At 43.2% G+C, this 24,094-nt stretch overlaps 1 protein-coding gene across 2 annotated transcripts in view; it reads right to left on the bottom strand.

Moving 5' to 3' along the window:
• Window positions 1–24,094, bottom strand: part of sbf2.S (SET binding factor 2 S homeolog) — a 185,014-nt gene that overhangs the window by 23,521 nt on the left and 137,399 nt on the right. Inside the window, exons 18-29 of one of the 2 annotated variants that reach the window (XM_018260291.2) lie at window positions 15,804–15,971; window positions 14,538–14,800; window positions 13,053–13,222; window positions 12,891–12,964; window positions 12,243–12,438; window positions 8,023–8,150; window positions 7,580–7,755; window positions 7,095–7,240; window positions 6,235–6,430; window positions 5,898–6,094; window positions 5,531–5,671; window positions 1,439–1,534 (exon numbers count right to left, since the gene is read on the bottom strand). In XM_018260291.2, coding sequence (XP_018115780.1) covers window positions 1,439–1,534; window positions 5,531–5,671; window positions 5,898–6,094; window positions 6,235–6,430; window positions 7,095–7,240; window positions 7,580–7,755; window positions 8,023–8,150; window positions 12,243–12,438; window positions 12,891–12,964; window positions 13,053–13,222; window positions 14,538–14,800; window positions 15,804–15,971 — 1,951 coding nt within the window. The remainder of the gene's footprint in view (window positions 1–1,438; window positions 1,535–5,530; window positions 5,672–5,897; window positions 6,095–6,234; window positions 6,431–7,094; window positions 7,241–7,579; window positions 7,756–8,022; window positions 8,151–12,242; window positions 12,439–12,890; window positions 12,965–13,052; window positions 13,223–14,537; window positions 14,801–15,803; window positions 15,972–24,094) is intronic. The other variant, XM_041560994.1, reaches the window with a different exon arrangement.

Here is a 24,094-nt window from a genome sequence, read left to right as displayed (position 1 = left end):
ATGAAAGAGGTGCCTAGAGGTTGGTTAGCACCCAACAATGCCTGTGGAGCAGAACCCTAAGTCAGTCTTTATAGGAAACCTTTGACGTGCTGGATTTTGAAATGGTTAAAGGAAGTCAAACACCTGAAAAAGGAACATGGCTAGAAATGCTGTATTTTATATACTGAACTTACTGTAACAGCCCAGAAGTTTATCAGCCCTACAACAGTAATGACCCAGGCCTTTAAAATCATCCACAGGAGTTCACCATCTTGGATCTTGTTAGGCCATTTTTTGCAGCTGATGACAAGCTGAGCTTAGGGGTCATTGGAGGGTCACTGAGGTCACATGCACCATAGATGCTGATTCTACAAGGTTGATTAAGACATGTTGGTGGTTATCTAAGCTCCGGTAGGAGACAGTAGTCCAAAGCATACAGGAAGTCAATTGGGGCATCTTCAGATCTCCCTGCTTAAGGGCTGTGGGCTGGTACAGAACCCCAACGCATAAAGTGTAGCATTTCTAGACTCATTCTGTCAACCACAAAACTACAAAGTGGTGGGGTGGAATATGTTAAAGTTATTACATGTAATAATGATGACAACATATAAGGGTAAGGCCACACAAGGAGATTCGGGGAGATTTTGTCGCCTGGCGACTAATCGCCTCGTCTTTTGAGCGACTATCTCCCCGAACTGTCTCAGCGTTTTTCCCCATAGGCTGCAATGAAAAGTCGCCTGCACTAATGCACACGTGGCGATGCGTTTTCTATAGTCGCCCAAAGTTGCCTCACTGTTGCGTTTTCAATAGTCGCCTCAGTGAGGCAACTTCGGGTGACTATAGAAAACGCATCGCCACGTGTGCATTAGCGCAGGCGACTTTACATTGCAGCCTATGGGGAAAAACGCTGAGGCAGTTCAGGGAGATAGTCGCTCAAAACACGAGGCGATTAGTCGCCAGACGACAAAATCTCCCCGTATCTCCTCGTGTGGACTAGCCCTAAGGTTACAAACAGTTGGACACAATGTTAAATGTAATTACTAGATGGTAGAACATATAAAGGTCACTAACAAGCTTCCAAAAAAACCTAAATTCTATAAAAACAGGTGGACACAGAAGCAACTCTACAGTGAATGGTGAGGCTCTATAAGGTCTTCATATTCTAGTGGCTTCTGCATGAGTTTGGAGAGTTGCCAGGGAACAGCGTGTCCATGAATTTAAGGGTTTAAGGATAATTAGTTCCATCCACCCCTAATGGGAAATTCCATGCCTTATGGAAGATATTGATCTGTACATATTGCAATGATCTTGTGTATGAGTAACTATCTATCAAGGGAATAAGAAACATCTCAACCTGCAGCAAAGGTCTATTAATTGAAAAAACAAATTAAATACAAAACAAATTTGATCCGATGTCTCGGGGAGTCCCCTAGCCTGTGGATCTCTGGTTCTTACTGACCTCCGCGTGCAAAGCTATGGGACAGACTGCCATCCATGTGACTAGGGACAACATGTTTAACCACACTGGACATTCTGGAAGCCTTTCGGTCACTGCCTGGAGTCAGTTGGACACAGAAAAAAAACGAAAACATCAAAAGTGAAACAGGTCACACAACACAGACAAATATGAAATGCACATGTACACAACAAGTCTTAGCTGGTTTGGATAGTTTTGTTATGCCGATATTAAATGTCAAACAATCGTTTGCTCCAAGGCTCATTTCTTGGCATGGCAAAGCTGTTATAGGAGAACTCTCATTGAATATCCACAAAATGTTAAATAAATCTGCTGATTAGTAATCTCCCCCTTTAATTTCTTTTCCTGCTGCAAACATCTCAATTGTGCTGTAAGTTCTACACCAGTCATTGCCAACCAGTGGCTTCCAAGCAACACGCTGATCATCACCTCATTAGATGTTGATCCAAATGGCCTCCATGCAGGTGCTCCAACCACTTTTTACATTGCAGTCAGGGCTCTGTGGCTTGATTTGCCGGCCATGAAAAAAGCGAGGTCATAGTTTGGGAGGATCATGGGTGGAGGTTGGCATAATTGGGGGAGTGTGGTGGTCATGGTTTGGGAGGATCGTGGGTGGAAGTTGGCATAATTGGGGGAGGATGGTGTAATCATGGTTTGGGAGGATCGTGGGTGGAGTTTGGCATAATTGGGGGAGTGTGGTGGTCATGGTTTGGGAGCATCATGGGTGGAAGTTGGCATAATTGGGGGGATGGTGTAATCATGGTTTGAGAGGATTATGGATGGAAGTTGGCAAAATTGGGGGAGTGTGGTCATGCATGCAAGGAAATTTTTCTTCTACATTGTGGTTCCATTTTACTCCTTGGCAGGGCACACCACATAGAGGGCTCAGGTAACCAGTAGGCTAATGGGTCCAACTGGGTTGAGGGTCCTGCTAACTTAGTAGTATGGGCCCCATGATTGCAGATGGCAGCCCCAAATGTGGGCACAGAAAGGTTGGGGGCACTGGTTCTAGACTAATACTTGATGACCTGGTATATCATACTTGCAGCCCAGGTTGGCAATTTTGCAAATTACAACACAATGTGACGGAGTTGTTTGCAGCAAGAATAATATACATGCACAGGCGGAACACTAATTATTCAAAAATAATAAGAAAAAGCTATTGGTGAAACAGATTCATTGCACAAAAGCTTTGGGGCATTGTTGCGCTCATGGCAGTTTCCCTTTAAAGACAAAGGTGTGATTAAGGGATGAGGGGATGCTGGTGAGGTGGAAGCGCAGAAGGTTAAAGCAACGCATGCATGATTTTATATCAGCCTTAATGTACGAGGAGGTTGATACAACGAATAACTATGCTGGGATTCCATCAGATGATCGAGATAAGTAGGCAACAGGGCTGGACTGAGAGTCAAAAAAGACCCTGGCATTTCAGGTACACAGAGGCCCAATTAGCCCACACAGAGGCCCAAACAGCCCCCATCAGTCCACTAAATACTGACTTTCTATGACACCTTATAGCAGCACCTCTGGCATTTGCCAGAATCCACAGATTGCCAGTCCGGGCCTGGGCAACACTCTCAGTCACATACGCCTGTCGGGCACACAGTGAACCCTATCATGGCTCAGCACATGACAACTGGAATAAAATAGGAATTTATTAATACTCGCTCTGGGTAAGAGAATGCACTGACATTGACGGTGCGAGTCCTGCTTAAATTCCCTATAGGAATGAGAGGAAAGGAGCTGCTCTCCTATGGAGGCCTTGGGGGGGGCATACAGATAGGAGCAAACTTTGGTTAGACATCATTGCACGGCACAAAAATCATATCAATGCCAAATGTCTACGTAAAGTCTGTGCCGTCTCTATATGTTTCCTCTGTGCATATACCGTATAATTCTCATGCTGGTTTTCAGAGGTTCCAGCCTATGGCGTCTTGTATCCATCACAAGATGCCAAATCTTGTTCTGTTTGGTAAAAATGTATTTAAACCTGAAAACAATGTTTAACTTCCATTAATGAGATTAGTGTTGGGAATTTCCTATTTTTTGTCTGGACTTGCATGTCCATCCAGGGTCGAACTGGAGCATTGGGGGCCCACCAGGGCTGCGACACCAAGGGCAGTCCTGACAGTCACCGGGGGCTTCCTCCTGACTTCCAAACTCAGGGATGGAAGCATGATTACATGCCATGTCAAATATCGTTTACTTAAGAGGGCGTCCAATCAAGGGCACGGGTTTGGGCCAATTCGACCGATTCCATCCCTGAACCCTTATCTCTTCAGGGACGGACAGACCCACTGGGACATCAGGAGAAACCTTGATGGGTCCTGGTGGGCACTTTAAACACCAGGCGTGCTACCCATCAAGGGTGCAGCGAGTTTGCGGCAGCTGGGGATTTCCAGTGGGGATTTTTGGAAATGAAGGGGTGTCAGACAGTGGCAGTCGGGTGGTCACACATTTTGGTGGGATCCAGATACCCCAGATCAATACTGAATCTCTTTCTTTATCACTAAACTTAAGACTCCCCCCTCGGAGCACTAGAATAACATCTGACTGTTAATGTGCTCAAAGACCCATCCGCTTTGATTGTAACCTGCACTTAGTGCTTCAACTTGGCTTGGGCACATGTTGCACCACCAACCACGTAGATCTCTGCCACGCTACATGTTAATTGGCAACACAAGGCATGGCACTATCTAAGCTTCCAATTATTATTTGAGGAACAGCAAAAGGCTGTAGGTACAAATTGCAAAGAGAAATGGGATCTGAATATCATTTGTTCAGACTTTAGGGCACATTTTACATATTTCCAGAGAAATGTAGGAGGATAAGCTTCTATACATTATACTTTACTGAACCCACAGGGCTATTGACTGTTATATAAAGCTTTTATATATGTATTTACTTATTAAGGGATAGGAGGCCTCTACAGAGGATAGAAACATACCATACATTAGAACTTACTACTGAGTGAGTACTGTTACACTATATGGCCAAAAGTATCTGGATGACTAAGATTCTCATTTATCCAGGTCATGGTATATCTAATATAAGTAATTCTAAAACAACTGGACTTGCTGAGTAATCATTTCAATGATTACTCAGCAAGTCCAGTTGTTTTAGAATTACTTATATTAGATAAAAGTATCTGGAGTTTCCACGCTGCACCCTGCATGTGTGATCAGAGACAGATAATCCAAAATATCACCACATTCAATGCCACCTGTTGTGATGTTGCAACTGCACTGGAGGTCTAAGTTTGGTGGAGAAGATATAATGGTCTGGGGCTGTTTCCATGGTTTGGGTCTCTGGTACGAGTAAAATCTTTAGGCTACTGGGTACAATGACATTCCTGACTATTTTGCACTTCCTACATTAGCCCGTTCAGCACAATAATGCCCAATGCACAGTGCCAGGACCGAACAGAATACCTAACTACACAGAGCCAGCCCTTAACCCAATTGAACCCCTGTGGGATGACTAGGAACCCCGACTGTGAGTCTGATCACATCAGTGCCCAACCTCACTCCCTGTAACAATGTTCCAACATCTAGTGGAAACCTTCCCAGAAACCTTTATAATATAGAAGAACCTGAATGCACAGAGCGCTGACCTCAACTCAACTGAACCCCAACGTCGGATGTGCGTCGGATCCCCAACCTCACTAATGCTGTTGTGGCCCGAATGGAAGCAACTCCCAGCAACAATGTTCCAACATCAAGTGGGAACCTTCCCAGAAGCACCGGGGCAGTTATAGCAGTAAAGGGAGGGGAAACGTCCTATTAACCCCCTTGGTTTGGGTGAGATGTTGGACATGTAGTTGTCCAGATACTTTGGGCCATATAATATACATGACAGGCTGCCATTCTTAACTGGACCCACAGAGCCCCATGTAAGGTTTACATTGCTGTTACAAAATAATTCTGAAGTCTGAATAGGAAATAATTGTCTACAAACAACATTCTCCAAAATATTGTAATTAATCAAAGACTAAGCTGAGCAATTATTCTCCAGATGCTTCAAGCTTTGGATTTAGGAATATCCTAGCTACTAAATACAGAGAAGATGAGTTACCTGGTGACAGAGCGAGCGTTGGTCTAACAGTAAGAGTACCATTTCCATTCATTTTGTAGTGGACAGAGATAGCATTGAGTAAGGCCTGTAGATACTTCTCCTGCTCGATACTGCTGGAAGACTCTAAAGAAGAGGCTGGTGCTGAAGAAGAGCAGAAAATGCACTTGTTAGATGGCCTATTGGCTACCTTTGGCTTCCCCTATTTATGGGCTCTGCTGCAAGCTACTGGTAATGAAGTTAATGGTAAACTTTATGGTGAGGAGGACAAGTGTCGAAAAGTCAACAGAAAGTGGTGTACCCCATGTACCACAAGCCTCAAATATATATCAGAAATGCCTCCTCCCTGTAATCATGGCCCACCACTCACCAGCTGTATGTGTGTTTTGAGATTTAAAGAGCCCGACCACCGTCTTTCCATGAAAGCCCCCGGCGCGGAGAAGCACAGCGTTGGTTTTGGAGTTTTTCCAAGAGACAACGGGAAGTCTGTTATGACGGTAACATCGAGCGACCTTCTGCAAGCTGCTGTCCTGCACAGACTGAGGGACTACCAACAGCCCTGGGTAACTTCAGGATCAAAGAAAATACAATGTCAGCGTTGAAAGTGGGGGGGGGGGCAGTCAGAGTAGTACTGGCACCAAAGCCCTTATGTGGGATGAACAATGGCTTCCAATGGAAATGAGATGCTCAGAATGGCAAAGACTTACCTTCTGCATAGTGAATACATCCTGTTGAGAGCAGTGACCCGGAAATGCTCCGACTTGAAGCGGGTGGAGCTGTTGCTAATGGTCCCCAGGGCCAGTCGCTGATAGTCCCGGAAGCAGGCCCTTTCCACCAGCTGCTCCATTGTGGACTTTTCTGAGGCTTTTAATGTTCCACTTGGCAGCTCGTTATCATCTGAAACTGTGCAAATAGATTGGACCTTACCAAATACCCCTTCTAACAATGTTATGCACCTTGTGCCTGAGGAACATTACACTTTGAAGACGATTTAAAGGCGAAGCTGCCTTTTTAAGATAAAAAAAAAATTACAAAAACATTTGATTTGGCTAAACAAAACAGTGACACCGTGACCCCAGTCCAACAGTGGCCCCAACGTTTCATAGAATACAATCTGTCTTGGTGAAGGCCTAATCTCCAATGACTGGCCACCCTAGAGTTGCACACCCAGGGGCCATCCTGGCCCCTCTGCGACCTGAGGCAGCTTGCCTTTGCTGCCGCTAACCCTCCCCAGTATTGCTCACCTTTTTTCCACCGGAGGGGGTCAAGGTGGGGTCCACAAAGACGTCGGAGGGGTCCAGGACGCTAACGCAGAGAGCATAATTGCACTCTCTGCTCTAGAAGAGCCGAATTTGAAGAAAACCGGAAATCCGATCTTAAAGTTACAAGGAGCGCCACTTTTGCCTCCCCTGGTAAATAGTGAGGGGCTGCTGCCTGAGAAGAGTTGGCACTTTACCCGTGGGCACACCTTCCAACTTGGGAAAAACAGTGCCAGGCCCATGTGAACATGGAAATTTGTAATAATGTGGATTAAAAAAAAAAAAAATACAAAAAACTTTATATATACCTGATATGTCATCATCCTCATTGCCACCAGAACGACTCCCCCTCTCCTCCAATATTGTGCCAGTCTTCTTTTTAGCAGCATACTGGCGTCCGATAGTCATCTTTCCAGCCCGTTTGGCTCCTTTTACAATTGTTTTTGAGATTGTTCTGAAACAAATAATATAAAGTCAGTTTGAAACAAAGAAAAAGTCATTATTTAAAGGATAAGTAAACCTTTAAAATAAGTGAATGTAAAATAGATGAAGGGGCTATTCTAAGCACTTTTGTCATTTATATTGATTATTTTCTTTTAATTCCCAGTTATTAAGGGACACATGTACTATTACTATGAATGAATTTTGTTCCAACAGCGCCACCTGCTGTGATGTTCTTCTGCTTAGGAATAAAATAAGAAACCTTTCTCACATTTAAATTATGTTCATATTCTGTTGTAAAGTTTTCAATAAAAAAATAAAGATCCTGGTACCACCGAGCACTGGAGCTCACCGGAAGGAAGTGTTCTTTTCTTTTTGCTTGGGCAAGATTATAGGAGGAGCCGTCTGGCCTGCGGCGAAAGCAAAGGCGCTGAAGATAGAGAGCGGGTAGCGGAACTTCATCAGTTGCTTTTTGAACAAATCCACCATTTCTGGGCTCACCTCTTCATCAAACGCCACTTTCATTAACTGGGAGTAGAACAGAAAGCAGTAACAGATTAATACGTCACACAATTAAACATTGGAACTTTCATAAGAGATTTGTGTCCTTAAAGTTGCAAGTATCACAGTTAAAGGGGGAACTAAAAACTTCCACCTTAAATGCCATGAAGAGTCGACCCTATGAGCAACTGAATTTGACCTCCCGTGTCTCCCACTGTCTTGTATGGCGAACGCCAGATATTAATGCAATAGTGATAGCTTTTATGTTCTGGACTAGAGATCTGGCGCTGGTACCTGGAATGTGGCAGATCGGATCTGCAGCCCTTCCTGCATGTTCTGATGGAGCTGGTTCTGGACGTTTATCTTCTTCTCTCGCGTTATTGAAGCAATGGGAACGCTGCGGACAACGGTCTGTTCTCCCACTATGAAAAAGGTAAATAGGCTTGGGTCAAACATTGAATATGTCTTATGGAGAACCACAAGGAAAGGAGAAACAGGCCTGTTGAATTGTGCAAACTTAGGGGGCTGTTACTGTTGAATTGTGCTTAGTACAGGGGAATACCTATGCTGCCATAGTTTTATGGTCTCTCTCTATACAGACTATGAGCAAACTTAGGGGGCTGTTCCTGCTGAATTGTGCTTAGTACAGGGGAATACCTATGTTGCCTTAGTTGTATGGGATCTCTCTGTACAGGCTATGAGCAACCTTAGGGGCTGTTCCTGCTGAATTGTGCTTAGTACAAAGGAATCCCTTTGCTGCCATAGTTTTATGGTCTCTCTCTGTACAGGCTATGAGCAAACTTAGGGGGCTGTTCCTGCTGAATTGTGCTTAGTACAGGGGAATACCTATGTTGCCTTAGTTGTATGGGATCTCTCTGTACAGGCTATGAGCAACCTTAGGGGCTGTTCCTGCTGAATTGTGCTTAGTACAAAGGAATCCCTTTGCTGCCATAGTTTTATGGGATCTCTCTCTGTACAGGCTATGAGCAAACGTAGGGGCTGTTCCTGCTGAATTGTGCTTAGTACAAGGGAATACCAATGCTGCCATAGTTTTATGGGATCTCTCTGTACAGGCTATGAGCAAACTTAGGGGGCTGTTCCTGCTGAATTGTGCTTAGTAGAGGGGAATATCTATGCTACCATAGTTTTATGGTATCTGTCCAATAGTTGCAATTAGAGAATCACTTGATCAACAAAATCAACCTCTAACATATGGGTTATATAACCCTAATCTCTAACTGGCGTTGGAATAAAAAACAAGTAAATGCAACCCTTAACAAGCGCCAAAGCGTTTTGGGTCAGTACAAGTTGTTCTTGGCTAATATATACAAATGAAGAAGAAAATGGACAAACTTAAATAAATACTAAAATACACACACGCGCGCGGCCTGATGAATCCTGTATCGTTCTTCATCCTCATTTGCCAACGAGCCGCTATTCAAGAGGCTACAAATCCCGGGGCTGGCAATGGAAATATAGGGATGTGCCGAGGGGACGCAGGAGCAAGATGATTTGTGAGCAGATGTGGATGTCGGGGAACAGCTGATTTTCTCCCTGACAATTAAACTTAATTTGTTTCATGTAAATCAAATGCATAAGCCGGCTCTAATAAATCACACGCGTGTAAAGTTCACTGGCCAAGTGTCAGGTTATTTCTTTGAAGCGGATTCCCGCCATGCTTTCCCAAAGAACTCAAGCCCGTCACATCCCATCAGTTTATATGGAACAACTTGGATCTGGATCATGGAAATATGGAGAAATTGCCCCCCTCAATTATTTTACCTTCTCCTTTAAAGGGGGGGGGGGTCACTTTTATGTTATGTTTTAGCATGTTATAGATTGGCCTAGTCTAAGCATTTCAATTGGTCCTTATTATTTTTTTTTTATACTTTTTAAATTATATGTCTTCTTCTTCTAACTTTTTGCAGCTTACAAATGGTGGTCACTGATCCTATCTAAAAAAATACAACTGCTCTGTAAGGGTACACATGTACAGTTACTGCTATTTTTTACTCATGTCTTTCTATTCAGGCCCCTCTTTTATTCATACTCCAGTCTCTTATTCAAATCAATGCATGGTTGCTAGGGTAATGTGGACCCCAGCAACTGCAGAGATGCCGAATTAAAAAGCTAAATAACTAAAAAACAACAAATAAAAACGGATTTATTATAAAGGCACACAAGAAATAGATCCATGCACACCAGCAAGCCAATGAAATACTTGTGACTGATTCCTGAACATTCCTCATGCCTGCGCCTGGCTCACCGACATATACTCGGCAGAAAGCGAACAAGCTTGAAAATATTGCGGTTTCCATTGGGTGATGGAGCGACTGGGAGATGGGTGTTTGTTCAGCTTTGAAAGGGTCTGGAACGGTTTCACAGAAGGAGAACAGGTGGTCGGCTGGCTAACTTAACAGCTCCAGGTAATAGAAACCAAACAAGTGTCAAACGATAGCCAGGCACATAATTATATAAGTATCTACGCCCAGCTATGCTCTTCCCATGCCCTACAGTTTTGGGTACCAGTACTATCATTATTTGCCACTCTATAGAGGAGCTGTTGGTGAACTTTTTTGTTCAGGCCCCCTTTTGAAGGCCAACATTTGGCCAAGTCTCCTTTTGCAGCCCAATGTGTGGCTAAGTCTCCTTTTGCAGCCCAATGTGTGGCTAAGTCTCCTATTGTAGCCCAATGTGTGGCCAAGTCTCCTTTTGAAACCCAATGTGTGGCCAAGTCTCCTTTTGTAGCCCAATGTGTGGCCAAGTCTCCTTTTGTAGCCCAATGTGTGGCCAAGTCTCCTTTTAAAGCCCAACATGTGGCCAAAGTCTCCTTTTGAAGCCTAATGTGTGGCCAAGTCTACGTTTGAAGGCCAATGTGTGGCCAAGACTCCTTTTGTAGCCCAATGTGTGGCCAAGTCTACTTTTGAAGCCCAATGTGTGGCCAAGTCTACTTTTGAAGCCCAATGTGTGGCCAGCCCCTCCACCCTGAGCTTTTAACAAGGTTGGATAAGCCATTTTGTCATAGTTCCAAGAACTGCTAAAAAACTCAAAGGTGCATGTACACCACCATCTTGCCTTGACTGACCACCAAGATCAAGAGTATCTGGGACAGCAAATAAGTATTCTCTCCCTAAAACTGGCCTTAAGACTTGCCCCATCCCCAACAAGGCTTGGAAGCCCCATAGTGTGGCCGTCCCAACAATTTGGAAAACATTCCTCTCTAGGATATGTCGGCTCTTTTCTTTCGTCATCTATTTCTCTTCATCTTGTGCACTGGGCACTTACTCATTCCCTAGGATCTACCATAAGTTCTGTAACACTCTACTCCAACCACATCATTTAAGGCCCTGATTGTGGTTCAACATGTGGCAGGGCAACATTTGACTCATAACAGACATATGCCAGACATTTATGAGAAGTCAACCTCCATGGCTCTCAAGCTGGCATTCTTCAAGTCATTGGTTCCAAGCTGTAAGGTTAGCACATTGGCTGACTTGGATCGGTGGGGGGGGGGCTCAGATTGCAGCCAACTAAGGTTAGCTATAGGTTCATTGCTTACTTGCTCACCAGCCTAAGGTGGCCAGAGATGTTACAATTATGATCTTTCCTGGAAAAGATCCTTCCAAAAAGGATTGTTTGTTTCAATACACACATGTAGAGCTGAATCCTCAGGGAAAAACAGTAGAACTGTACCGATGTTCGGGTGCCTTCAAGATGAGCCAACTGATATTCAAGTCTTCTGCAGATATTGGTTGGTTCGTCTCCCACCATACACACACCGAATATCGTACAAAACTGTTTTCATACGATTTTATAGGAGCGTCTATGGTCACCTCTACTCCTGGGACACTAAGCTTAAGGTAAATGATGGTAAGATTTCACATGAACAATTATTTTCTGTCCTAGATACTTATATCATTCATATCTGTCACCTTAAAATGAGCCAATGGGGCCATGACCAAATGTTGGACCTCAAAAATGGTCTTGACATGAAGAAGTTTAACAACCACTGTGTCCTGGAGGCACCTGGAGGGGTCGGCCAAACTACTCTTTTGCCTTTCGTTTTTGACTTTCCACAATGCAACGTTCCATCATGTTAGAGTCCTGCACCGGGTCGGGTACCCGTGGAATAGCCGCTAAGCAGTCGGGTTGTCGGTATAAAATCCCTGATTCCCTGACGTGCGAGTAGTCAGTGGGTAAACAGTTTGGGTATCTGGCAAATGAGTGGGCCTGGACCCTCCCACCTTTCCTGGTATTGCAAGGAAATTTTTTTTGTACCTTTCCTGATGAATGTGCTGATATCACTTTCACAAGTCCCGTGGTAAGTTTGACTTATAGTGCCCGGGTCGGGTACTGGCTCTGGTTAGGGGGATGTGTTGGGTGGCAGGTCAGGTTAGAGGGTTTGGATTGGGAACGGGTCCTTCCAATTGGACCCATGCAAGACTCTACATCATGTCATAAAGACTGATGGTAAAGAAAGCAAGTCACAGACTCAAGCTACAGACATAACGTACCTAGCGCATCATGGGGCGTGCCTTTAAATATGATCCTGTATGTTGTAAGGAACAGCGCCCCCTCTGCTGGCAGAATGTGAGGTCCTCCAAGCATTCCTCCGGTCGCTTCTTCCCTGCCATCGGGGTCCAGAAGTACCCGCAAAGCCTCGCACACAAACTCTTCCCCGGGAAGCAAGGCTGGTCTCATGATTTTAGGCTGTAAAACATGACAGTATAATGTATCACACAAACTTTTCCCCAGGGAGCCCTGCGGAATGCAGACATGAATTCCAGGGAATCCAGGGATGGGTTCAGGTGAGATCATTGATGGCAGATGACAAATGGGTGAGTTAATGTAAAGAATTCTTTTCTGAAGAGCAATTGGCCAGGGCCCCGTAAGGTCACCGTGGGCACACAAGGAAATCTTTATCTCTCTTTCCCAATGGCAGGACGATGAGAGATAAATCAGTGAGGGAAATAAAACACAGGAATATGCTGATGTATTGCATTAATGGGTATAAATTACATTCCTGGATCTAATTTAAAAGCAATTAGTGGCATGTAGAATCATAGGGAACAGAAAGCAATTATGAAGCTTTAGTTACCCTTTAAATATAGAAGAACAAAGTATTATTTGAACAGCACAAGTGACAATACATGTACATGTACCTTCTTAATAGGGGGGAGCCTTCTGCTTTCTCTGTGTACAGCCTCCAGGGTTTCAATATGCATCGCCACAATCCCTAATAATGCAAACAGATATAATGATGAGACACATAACAATGCCTGGATGGAAGCTGCCATGTTGCTTGCATGGGGGGGGCAGCTCACCAGGGATCATGCAGTGCAGGCTCTTGATGTGGTCCTGCGTTACGCTGCTTTCAGTGCACACTTTGTCAATGAAGCGGGCGATGAATCGCACCACAGAATTCGCAATGTCGTTCTCCGAATCCTCAAACCCACTTTCCGTGTCGTAGCTCTCAGCAACGCTCCCTGCAATGCTGAACGCACAAACACATGCAATACATTCATCATTGTTATTAGATGGGGAAGGTATCCAGATACGTCTTTCTTAGCAGCGGGTCACTTCCATTAACTCTCCCTTTATCTATGAACAGGAGGCCGCAGCTTAATGAACATTCCTTTTCTGTATATTTGTATTTATACATATGGGAGGAGGGAGGTGCCATATTGATTCCCTTAGACAGTACAGTATGAGGGTATAGCTTATTGTGTGCCCAGAACATTCCTTCTCTGTATATTTGTATTTATACATATGGGAGGAGGGAGGTGCCATATTGATTCCCTTAGACAGTACAGTATGAGGGTATAGCTTATTGTGTGCCCAGAACATTCCTTCTCTGTATATTTGTATTTATACATATGGGAGGAGGGAGGTGCCATATTGATTCCCTTAGACAGTACAGTATGAGGGTATAGCTTATTGTGTGCCCAGAACATTTCTTCTCTGTATATTTGTATTTATACATATGGGAAGTAGGTGCCATATTGATTCCCTTAGACAGTACAGTATGAGGGTATAGCTTATTGTGTGCCTAGAACATTCCTTCTCTGTATATTTGTATTTATACATATGGGAGGAGGGAGGTGCCATATTGATTCCCTTAGACAGTACAGTATGAGGGTATAGCTTATTGGGTGCCCAGAACATTCCTTCTCTTTCATTTACGAATAAAAGAAAAGAAATGTCTAATGAATGTTTTTGGGAAAGTTGCTTATAGTAACAATTTCATTCATTATGGAAAACTTTATATTTTGGGTTTATATCTCATTAGTATTTAACAGTGCATTCCGATTCCGTTCCTTTAAGCTGGAGATACTGGGGATGCATCACACGTAACAGACTGACAGGATGATTTAAAACATGCGGGGGAACTTGTAAGAGGCACGTTCTGGGTCACTGGGGTCAGTAGGTCCATCTCGTGGTTGGAAACTGGGAGTCTGTGGCATTTTGTACTGAATGGAGAATTCAGCGTTTGACAGTAGTAATGGCACAGAGTCATTTTGAAAAAATGAAACCTAACGGCATAAACAATGAGGTCATCCCGATTACCCTCCAATTAAGCAACAGAACTGCCATTGTTTATGGTTTCTCCATCAGACATTTAATCTAAGTGGCGACACAAGGATGTGCATCGCATTCCAACATGCACAAACAATGGCTTGTGCTCCAATTAACTCATGGAATCCTGTTGGGTGGGGTTGCTGGTCGGATCTGCAACTTGTAACAGACCAGGTTTCATCCCCTAACACCATCTTTGGCAACTGGGTCACACTGACCCTTTAAACACCCACCTATTGGTTACAATGCTGTTGCTGCCACTCTCCCAGTCGCCTGTAGCGGAGGTGCGTAGCAGTTTGTTCTTGCTGGTGTCCAGCGGTACCAGTAGATACACCATGAGGTTGGCAAAATGAATGGCTTGGCTGAACACTGTGCTCTCCTCGCTCTGGATCAGCTCCTGCTGGGTCTCCTTGCTGAGCGATGGCCACAGGCGTAACTGCTCCGCCGCCAGGTCCATAACCGTTCTCTCTGGGTTTCCAGATTCAACACCATTTTCCTTTAGTGGATGTCAAAGAGAAAAATCAAACCAAGTGTGTTTCCTATGATAACCCCAAGGTCACACAGAAGGCTACATGAGATTACAGGTGATGAAGGTAATGATTTGAGGGTTACAACCACTAAAGCCACCTGATACCCAACATGCTCATCTGTTCATGCACCAGATCAAGTCCCAAATTACTCTGCCCCTTTGTCATAAAGCCCAACCTGTTTTGTATTTCTTGTTTGCACTGGGTGCCATATAAGACCACTGTCTGTCCTCCCTCAATGATAGACCTGTTTAGAGGACTCTAAAATGTTCCAAGAGAAAGGGGTTGGACGAGACACCTGTAGATATCAGAGTTTTAGATTTAAGCCATAAGTGGTTATTATCAAAGAACAAAGATTATAGAACACAACACTAGTTACAGAATTGCCGTGTTGTAGAAGAAGCTCAAGGTTAAAGGCCATTCTGTTATTAGAATATAGAATGTTTGCACAGAACAAGGAATACATCTGTTGTCTCATGTCACAAGTATAGTGCAAGGCCAAGCAAGACACATCGTTTCAGAAACTACAGCATAGATACCATTCTGGACACTGTGCTGACACGGTAGTTGCACCTTATTTGGCTTTTGTACTGAGACTGTGAGTCTGTCACTAAGATGAAAATAGTGACACAGTTATGCTAAAACAAGAATGATGATTGGATGCCTCTGGATCAGCCCCATGGAAGAAGAAATGGTTAAATAGTCATCTGTTGTATTGCTTATTGTCCCCCAACGTCCTCACGAGCTTTCAGGACGTGTGAGCTATTATTTAATACTCTGTATTGTAATACTCTGTATTAATGTATACCTCAAATAAAGCTGTCTGGTTAGTTTCCTGAGAGAATCTGTTTGGTTCAAGTCAGGCCCAGGGGGAACTTCGGGGCCAGGCTCGATTTGAGTAAGTATTGATTCAAATCCAAGAGGGACTTACTCATCGTGGCTGCATAGGAGCATAAATCCGACAACACCCACCTTGGGCTCAGACGTTCCTTGATTGCTGTTTTTAGTGGTCAAATAGAGTGAACGCACTTGGTTCTGCACGTCATTATAAAATGTGGTTTCCCAAAACTGCTGATTGGCCCATACTGCGTGGTCTTGGACACAGGTGTAGGCAAACTGGCTGACGCCTGCTGACAGTTTCTGCAGTAATGAGATTGAAAGAAACATTAACATTTAATACACAAAGTGGGAGAAAAATATTTGCCTACTACCAATAATCATCACTGAACTATGAGCAAATGCTCAATACCACAGAGACTGAGCATCTAGCTAGGCTTTCAGAGGTTTCTAGACGGGAAAACAGAAAATATGCCCAGGCCTCTTCCAAAATGCCTTTAGGATGAGCCTACCACGTACTGCTTCAGTGGCTCAGTCTGGCCACCACTGTCCATAAAAACACCCAAATCTTCACTAGGAGAAGGTTACTTGCCCTCTGAACAGCCATCAGCCAATGAAGACATGGGTAAGAACAACAATGAGTTTAATATAACCAGTAGACTTCTAGAACAACATGAATTGGTTTTAAAGCCTGTCCACGAACAAGTAACAACAAAGATACTCCAAGATAAAGTGGGACAATCATTCATCCAATGGACCCTGTAGAGCCACCCGTTCACCCCTCCCACCCAACATAGATGTAGATTCTGGCAACATTTTTCTTTCTGATGCGAGTAAAGCAGTAGTGGTACCAGCAGAGGGCAGGTTGGCACCAGGAATGTGGTGGCTTAACCTTGGGAGTCGTTGTGTTTGAGTTATTCCCAGAATGCTCTAATGAGCACAAACATCTCTAAATCTCAATCTTTTATCTTCTTTATTCATTTCCTTTCTAGTTTTATCGGGGAAAGTGTGTACGTGGCCTTGGTGTCAGCTTTATTTAGCAGTCTCCAGCTCTGTGGGCTGAAAAACAACTGTTTGGTGGAATAAAACATATCAGGAACAAGACTAAATCCTCTAATAAATATAATATTAGACTTTACAAAGGGGTTGCATTGTGCACAAAGAACATTCAAACTTATTCTACTTGGCTGTTACCTATGAGTTTTTCCCTAAGACTTTGTAATTGATGTTCTCCATAATTGGCTGGAGATGTTCCTAAAGTACCGATATCACTAGATTCCGGTTGAATCCACAACTATTAGTGGGAAACCTTGGCCAGACTCCACAAAAGGCAGCTCAGAGTGTTCCATACATTGTATTCGGCTGAGCCGCTTGAACTCTCTGCCCAAGTTAGACATTAGTTAGCGGAGTAAACACAACTGTACAGATTAAGGTCAGGTCAAGGTAAGTTGCTGTGTAACAAAGGGGCCAGCCGTGCTGCAGGCACAAAGAAATGAGTCTCTCCTGCTTGGCATGGGAAAAGGAACCCATTTCAATATATTGTCAGAAGGCAGACAATACCCTTCACTAGAATTTTGAAAAGAAGATCATTTGTATCTAAGAGGTGGACTGTACATTATAAATTCTTAAGTGGTCAAACTTAACAATAATCAGTGTGGCATATTAAGGAGCAATAATCGAGCTATTACTTCTGCAAAATCCTATTCCCTACACTGACTTTAATGAAAACACTGTTACTATAGGCACCATCTCTCCCTACTATACCTGCTATCCCACAGCCACACTCCCTTCCCAGAAACTATTATCCCACTGTTACTATAGACACCATCTCTCCCTACTATCCCACAGTCACACTCCCTTCCCAGAAACTATTATCCCACTGTTACTATAGACACCATCTCTCCCTACTATACCTGCTATCCCACAGTCACACTCCCTTCCCAGAGACTATTATCCCACTGTTACAATAGGCACCATCTCTCCCTACTATACCTGCTATCCCACAGTCACACTCCCTTCCCAGAGACTATTATCCCACTGTTACTATAGGCACCATCTCTCCCTACTATACCTGCTATCCCACAGTCACACTCCCTTCCCATAGACTATTATCCCCACTGTTACTATAGACACCATCTCTCCCTACTATACCTGCTATCCCACAGTAACACTCCCTTCCCAGAGACTATTATCCCACTGTTACTATAGACACCATCTCTCCCTACTATACCTGCTATCCCACAGTCACACTCCCTTCCCAGAGACTATTATCCCACTGTTACAATAGGCACCATCTCTCCCTACTATACCTGCTATCCCACAGTCACACTCCCTTCCCAGAGACTATTATCCCACTGTTACTATAGGCACCATCTCTCCCTACTATACCTGCTATCCCACAGTCACACTCCCTTCCCATAGACTATTATCCCCACTGTTACTATAGACACCATCTCTCCCTACTATACCTGCTATCCCACAGTCACACTCCCTTCCCCGAGACTATTATCCCACAGCTATGGACAGCCTTGTTAATAGTTATCCCATGAGCAGTACTCACACAACGAGTCAGCCAAATGTTAGAGCTGAGCTGTATAACAATATAATGCTACAATAGAATCTGTTGAGCTGAAATAGTTTCCCTCTAATTCAATTAACTGATATAACACACACTGTACACAGCCTTTATCAAATATAATTGTTAACACCCATACGCAGTTATGTAAACAAAACATTTAAGCAGATTCCTTTGGAATACCTTCGGTTTGACTTTTTAATTAACTTTGCATTTGAAGAGACATCTGTGCCAAGTATAAGGATTAGAAGATGGATAAACATACTCAGCATTGTTACTAAACATAGGGGTTGGAAATCAGTGACCTGCCTTCCTGCATCAAACTTAAAGGGAAAAAACAGTCTAAAATGTTCCTGCTGAATTGTGCTTAGTACAGGGGAATACCTATGCTACCATAATTTTATGGGATCTCTCTGTACAGACTATGAGCAAACTTAAGGTGGCCATACACGATCAGATAAAGCTGCCGATATCGGTCGTTTGGACCAATTTGACAGCTTATCTGCCCATGTATGGGGGCTTCCGACGGGTCTTCCCGGTTCGTTATCTGGCCACGATATTGATCGGGAAGGTTTGATTTTTTTACCGACCGACCCGTCGGAGCACCTTGGTGTATCGTAATTTCGATCGTTCGGCCATATGGCCAAACGTTCGAATTACAACCGATATAGCCATGCCGTTAGTGGCATAACGGGGAAAGATGTTGCCAAACGAGCGAATCTTTGAGTCTATGGCCAGCTTTAGGGGGCTGTTCCTGCTGAATTGGGCTTAGGAATACCTATGCTGACTTTGTTTTACTTACCCTTTAATATAACTTAATAAACAGACTGGGTTTACCTGCCCCAGTCACACAGTAGCTCGGCTACACAGCCCTGGGTTTGCATATCACCACACAATTTCCCATTCTTTGCGGTTTACATAATTCCGCAAATCTACATTTTATCAGTTTGTTGTATACGAGAGAAAACTCACAATCTTTGGGTAGAGGCGACACGGGCAGGGAGAAGTTATTATTTACAGAGGGAGAGGATAATGCGAAACATTCTTGTTTTCCACAAAGCCAAAAAGACTGGTGTCTGGTTTGTATGAGAATCTCAGCAATTTCAGAGCCCTGCATGAGGGACCAATCGCAGTTCCTTGAATCCATGGAATGATTTGGGGTTTATCTTTCTCATCCAAAAATGCTCCCCAGGCAGCGCTCACTCTTCAGTCTCCAAAGTGATGATTCTGGACACCCCTCTCTATCTCTTTAGTTTGGGGGCTTATTGACAAAAACACCAGGATTTACCCAAATCCCAAACTGAATCATTTGGTGCACCCCTAATTAAATTCTCTTGCGTAATTACACTGACTGATGGGTGTTATTCATTGCCCCATATTGGAAATACGAGAATTCCCTAAAATAAAAAAGTGCAAATAAATAACGGAAAGGAACATTCGAGAGGGGAAATTATGTGTAGGAAGATTTGCTATTGGGTGCAGAGGTTGGCAACGATATCTGGAAAAATAAAGCACAAGACTGACCCGTCGGACTAACAGGTCGGATTGCTGACATTAAAAAACACAGACCATTTAAGGCAAAGCTGTGGGGCTGAATTCTGCCCTTTCATTAAGCGCACGAGCCTCCGCCCGGCCGGCCAACTGCTGTGTCATTCTATGACTTTGTATGAAGCAGCTGCTCTTGCTCCAGAGGCTGAAGTCATAAATCCAATATTCCGCTAAGTAGAAAAATGTGATCTCCTTATCATTTCCAGCCCTAAATGCTCTCTTGCCTCTCGTGTGCCAAAATTTCCCTGCCCTGAGACTCATAGGGGCCCTCGTTAATCACTGTCTCAGGAATGCGTAAAGATCTCCAGCAGCTATGGGGTTAACTGGACAAAAAATGGATAGGACGGGATCTATTATCCAGAACACTTGGGTAAACATAGCCGTTGTTTTGTTTTCCGCAGTTTCCTTGGGAAGAATAAGTGCTGATTCCGTTACATGGAGCACAGTGATTTAAAGGGTGGGGTTCAACTTAAAGTTAACTTTTAGTATGTTATAGAACGAACAAATTCTAAGCAACTTTTCAATTGGCCTTCATTTTTCTTTTTTTATAGTTTTTGAATTATTTGCCTTCTTCTGACTCTTTCTGGTTCTGCTTCCAATAAGGATTAAAGGGGTGGTTCATCTTTAAGTTAACTTTTAGTATGTTATAGAATGGCTAATTATAAGAAACTTTTCAATTGACCTTAATTTTTTACTTCTTATAGTTTTTGAATTAATTGCCTTCTTTTTCTGGCTCTTTCCAGCTTTCAAATGGGGGTCACTGATCCCCATCTAAAAAAAACAAATGCTCTGTAAAGCTACAAATGTATTGTTATTGCTACTTTTTATTACTCGTCTTTCTATTCAGGCCTCTCCTATTCATATTCCAGTCTCGTATTCATATCAGTGCATGGTTGCTAGGGTAATTTGCACCTTAGCTGTGACATTGCTATAATTGCAAACAGAAGAGCTGCTGAATAAAAAGCTAAATAATTCAAAAACCGCAAATTGTCTCAGAATATTACTTACTCTACGTCATACAAAATGTTAATTTAAAGGTGAACAACCCCTTTTAAGCAATAAAAACCCTATTAAAGGAGTACTACACCTATTTTAGGGCCACGGTCCCAAACCGCAGCAATCCCTATTGTACATGCTGCTGGAACTGGGAACGACACAGCTGGACATGGCGGGTACCAACTGCAATGAGCAGCTTTGACTCTTCTGGCCGGGGAGCAGGGTCTCGTTAGTGGAGTTGCATGGATTTCTGGGAGCTTAGTGCTGTATTTTGGAGCTCTCTGGATAAAGGGTTCCCTGATAATGGATCTTATTATGATTGTTTGGAGTGGGATAAGCAAGATTGAAGTCACTTAAAATGCTATAACACTTACAGCAACAGACGGAAAAGGATAAAAGTGATTGAGTGGTGTGGCAGTTGCGGTGTTAAGGCGCCCCCCAGTAGGGCACACCTAGTTAGGAGGGTGATGACTGACTTGTCAGGAAAGACAGACAGAAATGGAATCCCTACTTGGCTAACCTATTTAACCCTCGGTGGCAGGGTCAGGCAGAATCCGGTTAACCCCCTCTGCAGCCAGCTGGAGGTACAAAGCGCTTAAACTACTCCCTAAAGGAAAACGGGTCAAAGCCAAAATGCAGGGAGGTCTCTTGTGGACCCCGTGTGTCTCTGCATGGAGCACTTGATCTGAGTAACTGTTTATTTATGGCACTGTCTGTGTATGATTACTGCACTGTAGCAACATGCTGCGTACACAAAGTAGCGCTATACAAGTTATTTATACATGTTTGTTACAAAGAGAAAGATACCCTTTGTTATATACACACGCAGGTATGGGATCTGTTGTCCGGAAAGCTCCAAATTACAGGAAGGCCGTCTCCCATAGACTCCATTGTATCCAAATAATCTTGATTTTTTACAATGATTTCCCCTTTCTCTGTAATAATAAAACAGTAGCTTGTACTTGATCCCAACAAAGATATAATTATCACCGCAAACACATGACCGCGTGTGATGTCACTACCGTTTCCTGCTAAGGCAAACGGAGGCTAGATGCATTATGGGATATGTCCCGGAACGCAAATGCGTTCCATTACGTGGAAGTGCCATTGAGATGGCATAAATGTGGATGGACGGCAGCAACGTAAGGCGGAGTTACAATTAAAGATACAAGAGCATGATATAGAATGGCTTAGTTAGACAATTAAGAACATTTAGCCAAAGTAACTGAACTCATCCCAGATGTGAGCAGCGTTTGAGTTACAATCATTGAAATAAATCGTGGGAAGCTTTACGTTGTCTGCAGTGGAGAACCCATTTTCAGCAAGGGGATTTTAATATTAAAAGTTGGTTGTTTCAAGGTAATTTCCAGCCTTATTCAAATCTCAATCTCCCTTTAGGTCTCAAAGAATGTGGCCTCGAAACGCAATAGAGAAGTGGGGGGATTTAAAAGGAAAACTTTAACCCCGAAAATACTTGTTTAGACAGGGTATACCCTACTTCCAAGGCCCTTCAGCCCTTAGCATGAAGGCCACCTGGAAATACAAAGTGTTTAAACTGCTCAGAGCCAAAATGTAAGGTGGTGCCTTGCAGTCAGTTTGTGGTAAGTTTGCTCATAGTCTGTACAGAGAGATCCCATAAAACTATGGCAGCATAGGTATTCCCTGTACTAAGCACAATTCAGCAGCTAATAAATGTATATTATCTTTTTGATAGATACATGGAAGATGGCTCAATTTATCATTTTTCCTGAAATATAAATGAAATTATTTCATATATGTACATGTAAAACATTACTTTAACGACTCGTTATTTAGATTATGATAAATCGTTTTTTCCCCGTCTGGTCCCACATAGGTATGTCAGCACCTCCTTTGGATGCAACTACACAAGTATATGAAAGTGCCTTCACCCACTTATATAACAGCAAGAAGTATCATCTGTTTGGCCAGTGGCCGCGTGTTTCAGTTGGACAGGGCAGCGTGCGATAATTGGAAGCAGTTTGGTCAGATTTCTGGCTTTGATTCTGTTCTTAATCCGACCTTTTGCATAATATTTGGCAAGAGATGCGTCCAGGAGAAGGTCTCGTCTTTCATTACTGTTCAGAAATAATCATACGATGCTCAGCTTCCAGGTATCCAGTCTCAGCACGAACGTGTCATGAATCCACACGGCTCTGTCTTACTCTGTATAACACTACTTATATTACACCAGTGACTGTATTAAAGGACAACTACACCTCTGCTATATATTGTTATCTTACTATACTTTTTCCTGTTAGACAGTACAGTATGAGGGTATAGCTTATTGTGTGCCCAGAACATTCCTTCTCTGTATATTTGTATTGATACATATGGGAGGAGGTGCCATTTTGATTCCCTTAGACAATACAGTATGAGGGTATAGCTTATTGTGTGCCCAGAACATTCCTTCTCTGTATATTTGTATTTATACATATGGGAGGAGGTGCCATATTGATTCCCTTAGACAGTACAGTATGAGGGTATAGCTTATTGTGTGCATAGAACATTCCTTCTCTGTATATTTGTATTTATACATATGGTAGGATGTGCCATATTGATTCCCTTAGACAGTACAGTATGAGGGTATTGGTACTTTTGGTGGTCCCCCTCACTTGTTGTGCCTTGGTTTGTGCAATCTGTCTCCCTTAAAAGCCATAGATGCTAGCGGCATGGGAGGATCTAGCCGTGAAAAAACCAACGTCCCATTAGACACTTTTCTATGTACACACACACACACTTATTGTGTCTTTCATTTATTTCTCTTCTACACCCTTTCATTCTATGCTTACTTTCATACATACTCCCAAATACACATACACTTTCCCTTACCACTACCATACACACCTTCACATTTCACTTACACATGGATACACACTATTGTGCAACTGCACATATCACTCTACTTTGTTTTTAATTACAACACCTGACTTCTACTTTTCTAAAATGGGCGTTGGTTAAGGCAGTCTCTCCCTCTTAAAAGCCGCTTAGCAGTTGGCGGGGGAAGATTTAGCACAGAGTTTGAAACCAAAGCACTGGAGATGTTTACATAAAGAATTGTTACTACACAGAGAGGTAATGTTCCTTTTTTACTATGACTAAAGATAAATAAGTTAGGGACCACCATGTGGGGTTTTACCTTGACGTGGTATGGTGGCTTATCAAAATTATGATCATAACTTTGTAACAAAAAAACCCTGTTTCAAAATTGCATGCACTTGCATATTTACTTGAATCATTTAGACAGGGCTTTAAACTTTTTGAAATTGGCCTTAGGTGTGCATCCACA

The sequence above is a fragment of the Xenopus laevis genome, chromosome 4S (genome assembly GCF_017654675.1).
Source record: "Xenopus laevis strain J_2021 chromosome 4S, Xenopus_laevis_v10.1, whole genome shotgun sequence".
Lineage (NCBI taxonomy): Eukaryota > Metazoa > Chordata > Amphibia > Anura > Pipidae > Xenopus > Xenopus laevis.
This window is presented reverse-complemented; position numbering and strand designations above follow the sequence as displayed.